General features: G+C 46.6%; 2 protein-coding genes across 3 annotated transcripts in view; one reads left to right on the top strand and one right to left on the bottom strand.

Annotated features, from left to right (window-relative positions):
- Positions 1-6,175, bottom strand: part of LOC113803671 (uncharacterized) — a 61,530-nt gene extending 55,355 nt beyond the window's left edge. The window contains exon 1 of one of the 2 annotated variants that reach the window (XM_070140808.1): positions 6,087-6,175. The gene's annotated coding sequence lies outside the window, so the exon portion shown is untranslated. Of the gene's footprint in view, positions 1-6,079 lie in introns of both variants that reach the window. The other variant, XM_070140810.1, reaches the window with a different exon arrangement.
- Positions 1,158-6,160, top strand: LOC138866828 (octapeptide-repeat protein T2-like). Its single transcript, XM_070140626.1, has 4 exons — positions 1,158-1,341; positions 2,137-2,280; positions 2,533-2,705; positions 6,155-6,160. Exons 1-4 carry the CDS (start codon positions 1,158-1,160, stop codon positions 6,158-6,160), a joined length of 507 nt encoding a protein of 168 aa, XP_069996727.1.
- Positions 6,176-7,500: the final 1,325 nt, after the last annotated feature.

Here is a 7,500-nt window from a genome sequence, read left to right as displayed (position 1 = left end):
TGGAAGAAAAAGTTGGGTAAAAAGAGAGGGAGAGGGAAGGGAAAAAAAGGAAGGAAGGAGAGTGGGAGAAGGAGAGATCGAATGAGAGAAAGAGGCAAGCAAAGACAGAGAAAAAAGGGGGCAAGCAGAGACAGAGAAAAAAGGGGGCAAGCAAAGCCAGAGAAAAAACGGGGCAAGCAGAGCCAGAGAAAAAAGGGGGCAAGCAGAGCCAGAGAAAAAAGGGGGCAAGCAGAGCCAGAGAAAAAAGGGGGCAAGCAGAGACAAAAGAGGCAAGCAGAGACAAAGGAGGCAAGCAGAGACAAAGGAGGCAAGCAGAGACAAAAGGGGCAAGCAGAGACCAAGGAGGCAAGCAGAGACAAAAGAGGCAAGCAGAGACCAAGGAGGCAAGCAGAGACCAAGGAGGCAAGCAGAGACCAAGGAGGCAAGCAGAGACCAAGGAGGCAAGCAGAGACCAAAGGAGGCAAACAGAGACCAAGGAGGGAAGCAGAGACCAAGGCGGCAAGCAGAGACCAAAGGAGGCAAGCAGAGACCAAAGGAGGCAAGCAGAGACCAAAGGAGGCAAGCAGAGACCAAAGGAGGCAAACAGAGACCAAGGAGGCAAACAGAGACCAAGGAGGCAAACAGAGACCAAGGAGGCAAGCAGAGACCAAGGAGGGAAGCAGAGACCAAGGAGGGAAGCAGAGACCAAAGGAGGCAAGCAGAGACAAAAGAGGCAAGCAGAGACCAAGGAGGCAAGCAGAGACAAAGGAGGCAAGCAGAGACAAAGGAGGCAAGCAGAGACCAAGGAGGCAAGCAGAGACCAAGGCGGCAAGTAGAGACCAAGGAGGCAAGCAGAGACCAAGGAGGCAAGCAGAGACCAAGGAGGCAAGCAGAGACCAAGGAGACAACCAGAGACCAAGGAGGCAAGTAGAGACCAAGGAGGCAAGCAGAGACAAAGGAGGCAAGCAGAGACCAAGGAGACAACCAGAGACCAAGGAGGCAAGCAGAGACCAAGGAGGCAAGCAGAGACCAAGGAGGCAAGTAGAGACCAAGGAGGCAAGCAGAGACCAAGGAGGCAAGCAGAGACAAAAGAGGCAAGCAGAGACCAAAGAGGCAAGCAGAGACCAAGGAGGCAAGCAGAGACAAAGGAGGCAAGCAATGACCAAAGGAGGCAAGCAATGACCAAAGGAGGCAAGCAGAGACCAAGGAGGCAAGCAGAGACCAAGGAGGCAAGCAGAGACCAAGGAGGCAAGCAGAGACCAAGGAGGCAAGCAGAGATCAAGGAGGCTAGCAGAGACCAAGGAGGCAAGCAGAGGCCAAGGAGGCAAGCAGAGACCAAGGAGGCTAGCAGAGACCAAGGAGGCAAGCAGAGACCAAGGAGGCAAGCAGAGACCAAGGAGGCAAGCAGAGACCAAGGAGGCAAGCAGAGACCAAGGAGGCAAGCAGAGACCAAGGAGACAAGCAGAGACCAAGGAGGCAAGCAGAGACCAAGGAGACAAGCAGAGACCAAGGAGGCAAGCAGAGACAAAGGAGGCAAGCAGAGACCAAGGAGGCAAGCAGAGACCAAGGAGGCAAGCAGAGACCAAGGAGGCAAGCAGAGACCAAGGAGGCAAGCAGAGACCAAGGAGGCAAGCAGAGACCAAGGAGGCAAGCAGAGACCAAGGAGGCAAGCAGAGACCAAGGAGACAACCAGAGACCAAGGAGGCAAGCAGAGACCAAGGAGGCAAGCAGAGACCAAGGAGGCAAGTAGAGACCAAGGAGGCAAGCAGAGACCAAGGAGGCAAGCAGAGACAAAAGAGGCAAGCAGAGACCAAGGGGGCAAGCAGAGACCAAGGAGGCAAGCAGAGACAAAGGAGGCAAGCAGAGACCAAGGAGGCAAGGAGGCAAGCAGAGACCAAATAGGAAAGCAGAGACCAAGGAGGCAAGCAGAGACCAAGGAGGCAAGCAGAGACCAAGGAGGCAAGCAGAGACCAAGGAGGCAAGCAGAGACCAAGGAGGCAAGCAGAGACCAAGGAGGCAAGCAGAGACAAAGGAGGCAAGCAGAGACCAAGGAGGCAAGCAGAGACCAAGGAGGCAAGCAGAGACCAAAGAGGCAAGCAGAGACCAAGGAGGCAAGCAGAGACCAAGGAGGTAAGCAGAGACCAAGGAGGCAAGCAGAGACCAAGGAGGCAAGCAGAGACCAAGGAGGCAAGCAGAGACCAAGGAGGCAAGCAGAGACAAAGGAGGCAAGTAGAGACCAAGGAGGCAAGCAGAGACCAAGGAGGCAAGCAGAGACCAAGGAGGCAAGCAGAGACCAAGGAGGCAAGCAGAGACCAAGGAGGCAAGCAGAGACCAAGGAGGCAAGGAGGCAAGCAGAGACCAAGGAGGCAAGCAGAGACAAAAGAGGCAAAGAGACAAGCAGAGACCAAGGAGGCAAGCAGGCACCAAGGAGGCGAGCAGAGACCAAGGAGGCAAGCAGAGACCAAGGAGGCAAGCAGAGACCAAGGAGGCAAGCAGAGACCAAGGAGGCAAGCAGAGACCAAGGAGGCAAGCAGAGACCAAGGAGGCAAGCAGAGACCAAGGAGGCAAGCAGAGGCAAGCAGAGACCAAGGAGGCAAGCAGAGACCAAGGAGACAACCAGAGACCAAGGAGACAACCAGAGACCAAGGAGACAACCAGAGACCAAGGAGGCAAGCAGAGACCAAGGAGGCAAGCAGAGACCAAGGAGGCAAGCAGAGACCAAGGAGGCAAGCAGAGACCAAGGAGGCAAGCAGAGACAAAGGAGGCAAGCAGAGACAAAGGAGGCAAGCAGAGACCAAGGAGACAAGCAGAGAGAGAGCGAGCGCACGAAGAAGGTAAAGAAGGAAGGATTAGGGCGCAGTGAGGTGAGAGAGAGGAAGGAAGGTAGAAAGAAAAAGGTGTGATAGAGAGAAAATTAAAGAAAAAGATACATGTATACAAAGGAAGAGGAAGTGGAAGCGGCGGAGAGAGGAGAAAGAGAGAGATAATGGAAAAGGAAAGAGGAAGATAAAGAACGGAATAGAAGAGGAAGGGGGAGACAGAGACAGAAAGAGGAAGATAAAGAGGAAGAGGAATAAAAAGATAGATAAATAGAGTAAGAAAAACAAAAGAGAAATAAAGAGAAAGGACGTAAAAACAATATAGAGAAAGAACGAAAAAGGGCAATAGAGAGAAAGAACGAAAAAGAGCAATAGAGAGAAAGAACGAGAGAGAAAGAGAAAGAAGTAATTAGAGAGAGAAATAGAGAGAAAGAACGAAAGAGAGAAAGAGAAAGATGTAATTACAGAGAGAAATAGAGAGAAAGAACGAAAGAGTGAAAAAAGAAAGAACGAAAGAAGGAAAAAAGAAAGATGAATAAAAATAACGAAACAGAAAGAAAGAGAAAAATAAGGAAATGGAAACAAAGAAATAGAGAGAGACATCGAATATAATAGACAGACAGACAGACCTCCCTAAAGACGAACGCCCCCAGTAAACCCGTCATCCAAGACAGACGATAAAATGCCCGGTATCAAAGGACCCAGTCTAGGCTAATTAAAATCCCCAATTGCCTATAATTACGCTGCCTTGATGATGACTAATGAGGCGACGTGTGAAACCTCACTGGGACTCCGAAATCAATTAATAACTAGACTTGCCGGGAAAACGGGGAAATTTTCCTTTAAAAGTGTCCCGTTTTCCTAAAAAGAATGCGGATTCATCTGCATTTATTAGGTAGAGGGAAAACATTTGGTCTGAATGGGGGATTTTAGTACGCGGAGGTGGGGTGGGGGATGAGGGGGAAGAGGTGTGGGGATAAGGAATAGGTGGGGATTGGGGATAGGGAATAGGTGGGGATTGGGGATAGGGAATAGGTAGGGATTAGGGCGATGTGGGAGGAGGAGAGAAAGAGGTGGGGGGGGGGAAGAGGAAAGAAGAGGGGAGAAGGAGGAGGAGGAAGAAGATGGGGAGGAGGAGGAGGAGGAGGAAGATGGGAGAGGAGGAGGAGGAGGAGGAAGAAGTGGGGAGAAGGAGGAGGAGGAGGAAGAAGTGGGGAGGAGGAGGAGAAGGAAGAAAAGTGGGGAGGAGGAGGAGGAGGAGGAAAAAGTGGGAGGAGAGGAGGAGGAAAAAGTGGGGAGGAGGAGGAGGAGGGAAGGAGGAGGAAGAAGTGGGGAGGAGGAGGAGGAAGAAGTGGGGAGGAGGAGGAGGAGGAGGAAGAAGTGGGGAGGAGGGAGGAGGAGGAGGAGGAAGGAGGAAGGAGAAAGGAGGGGGGAGGAGGAGGAAGGAGGAAGGAGTGGGGGAGGAGGAGGAGGAGGAGGAAGGAGGAGGAGGAGGAGGAGGAAGAAGTGGGGAGGAGGAGGAGGAGGAGGAAGAAGTGGGGGAGAAGGAGGAGGAGGAAGTGGGGAGGAGGAGGAGGAGGAGGAAGAAGTGGGGAGGAAGGAGGAGGAGGAAGAAGTGGGGGAGGAGGAGGAGGAGGAGGAGGAAGAAGTGGGGAGGAGGGGAGGAGGAGGAGGAGGAAGAAGTGGGGAGGAGGAGGAGGAGGGAGGAGGAAGAAGTGGGGAGGAGGAGGAGGAGGAGGAGGAAGAAGTGGGGAGGAGGAGGGAGGAGGAGGAGGAAGAAGTGGGGAGGAGGGAGGAAGAAGTGGGGAGGAGGAGGAAGAGGGAGGAGGAGGAGGAGGAGGAGGAGGAGGAGGAGGAGGAGGAGGAGGAGAGAGGAGGAGTGGGAGGAGGAGGAGGAGGAGAAGAAGGAGGAGGAGGAAGTGGGGAGAAGGAGGAGGAGGAAGAAGTGGGGAGAAGGAGGAGGGAGGAAGAAGTGGGGAGAAGGTGGAGGAGGAAGAAGAAGGGGGGAGAAGGAGGAGGAGAAGCAGGTGGAAGAAGAAGCGGGGAGGAGGAGGAGGAGGAGGAAGAAGAAGTGGGGAGAAGGAGGAGGAGAAGCAGGTGGAAGAAGAAGCGGGGAGGAGGAGGAGGAGGTGGAAGAAGAAGCGGAGGAGAAGGAGGAGGAGGAAGAAGAAGTGGGGAGAAAGAAGAAGTGGGAGGAAGAAGAAGTGGAGAGGAAGAAGAAGTGGAGAGGAAGAAGAAGTGGAGAGGAAGAAGAAGTGGAGAGGAAGAAGAAGTGGAGAGGAAGAAGAAGTGGAGAGGAAGAAGAAGTGGAGAGGAAGAAGAAGTGGAGAGGAAGAAGAAGTGGAGAGGAAGAAGAAGTGGAGAGGAAGAAGAAGTGGAGAGGAAGAAGAAGTGGAGAGGAAGAAGAAGTGGAGAGGAAGAAGAAGTGGAGAGGAAGAAGAAGTGGAGAGGAAGAAGAAGTGGAGAGGAAGAAGAAGTGGAGAGGAAGAAGAAGTGGAGAGGAAGAAGAAGTGGAGAGGAAGAAGAAGTGGAGAGGAAGAAGAATTGGGGAAGAGAAGGAGGAGGAGGAGGTTGGAATGTTGGGGAGAGGGGGCGAGGAGGTGGGAGAGGAGGTGGGAAAGATAGGGAGAAGAGGTGGGGCGCGTGAGTGAGTGAGTGAGTGAGTGAGTGAGTGAGTGAGTGAGTGAGTGAGTGAGTGAGTGAGTGAGTGAGTGAGTGAGTGAGTGAGTGAGTGAGTGAGTGAGTGAGAGTGAGTGAGTGAGTGAGTGAGTGAGTGAGTGAGTGAGTGAGTGAGTGAGTGAGTGAGTGAGTGAGTGAGTGAGTGAGTGAGTGAGTGTGAGTGAGTGAGTGTGAGTGAGTGAGACAAAAAACAACATTGTACAGGTAGAAGGCTACTGTAGACACACACCAACATCCAAACTGGGAAAACATCCAATTCCGGGAAAAAGTGTCTCCGACGTGGCCAGTAACTCAATTTTCACAATTAATGAAAAAATAAAAGATAAATAAATAAAATAAAATAAAATAAAATTGAGAAATATAGAAAAAACTAGACTTCAGAACTGACGGTATATCATCTTCACCTGGACGATATGAAAGAAAATCTAATAGCATTTTACACACTAAACGTACGAAGTATAAAAGAGTAAACAAACACGGGAAATTCACCCCTACAATTGCTTATTTATCAATCTTTAATATCTAATTCTTAATTCTATGTATCTAAAATCCGGAAAAAAGTGAACCAATTTACTTATAAATATTTGTAAATATATACTTACAACTTACTTTTTTAATGAAATTACTGATAAAGGTTTTCAAAGACACTAGCACACCATTTCACTCCTTTGTGGTAGATCTAAGACTGCAATAAGGTTTTAGACGCGAAACTAACTTGAGAAGGGAATACCTGTATATGTTCTTGATATAGCACCATCTGGTGTCCGGTTTTGTCATGATTTTGTAGAGCCTATTTCGGGGACACTGCAAGAAAATGTCCATATTTTGATGTTTAATATTCTAAATACCGGCGGCATTGCGTTTACTGGATAGACTGGGGCCTGCATTACATTATTTTTCTGTATTTTGTATTACTAAAATTTAGTTATTTTGAATCAAGCGCTCTACACTTACTTGTTGACTAACTTGTCAAATTTTAACTTAGACAAACCAGAGAATTCTTTGCAATGGCAAATCTGGTAAATCTAAGAAGACGTGTTCAGATTTTTCATAATGCAAACTTTTCAGCTGATTAATCGGCTTAGAATATAATTTCAGTAGTAACTGATATCCTTGAAAAAACAAAACACACACACACATGCACACACACACACACACACACACACACATATTTATGTATATATATATATATATATATATATATATATATATATATATATATATATATATATATATATATATATATATATATAAAAAATGAACCCTCGTTTTTCGCGGGGGTTACGTTCCAAAAAGAACCCGTGATAGGCGAAATCCGTAAAGTAGTAACCTTTATTTTTTTTACAATTATTATGCAATGAAATACTCTACAATATATTGAAACCAAAGAACAAAACCTTTTTACAGACCCAAGCATTTGTTTAACAAATGAAAGTAGTGCATAAACGTTTTTTACAAATAACTACTGTACTGTAAAATGATAATTTTAATCATCAATACGAACTGAATGCTTCATGGGTTTTAGAGAAAATTTGCAAACTTAAATCTGGCAAACTGTATTACGTACATGTACATATTAAACCGTAACGTTATTGACACACAGGTAGAGAAGAAGCGGAGAGACTGGTTAGCCAATCAGAATGCAGGACACAATGCAAATCCGTGAAGCAGCGAGAACGCGAAAGGTGAACCGCGTTATAGCGAGGGTTCAATGTATATATATATATATATATATATATATATATATATATATATATATATATATATATATATATATATATATATATATATATACATATATATACATATATATATATATATATATATATATATATATATATATATATATATTTATACATATATATATATATATATATATATATATATATATATATATATATATATATATATATATATATATATATATGTATATATATATGTATATGTATATATATATATATATATATATGTATATATATTTATGTGTTTATATATATGTATATATATATGTATAAATATATAT

The sequence above is a fragment of the Penaeus vannamei genome, chromosome 27 (assembly GCF_042767895.1).
Source record: "Penaeus vannamei isolate JL-2024 chromosome 27, ASM4276789v1, whole genome shotgun sequence".
NCBI lineage: Eukaryota > Metazoa > Arthropoda > Malacostraca > Decapoda > Penaeidae > Penaeus > Penaeus vannamei.
Note: the sequence above shows the minus strand (reverse complement) of the source record. Positions and strands in the feature narration are given on the sequence as shown.

Excerpts from the sequence above, each read along its gene's own strand:
- LOC138866828 (XM_070140626.1), top strand. The coding sequence starts at position 1,158 with ATGACCAAAGGAGGCAAGCAGAGACCAAGGAGGCAAGCAGAGACCAAG. Across the intron at positions 1,342-2,136 it reads GGCTAGCAGAGACCAAGGAG|AGACCAAGGAGGCAAGCAGA; the intron begins GCAAGCAGAGAC and ends GGAGGCAAGCAG. Across the intron at positions 2,281-2,532 it reads GGCAAGCAGAGACCAAGGAG|AGACCAAGGAGGCAAGCAGA; the intron begins GCAAGCAGAGAC and ends GGAGGCAAGCAG.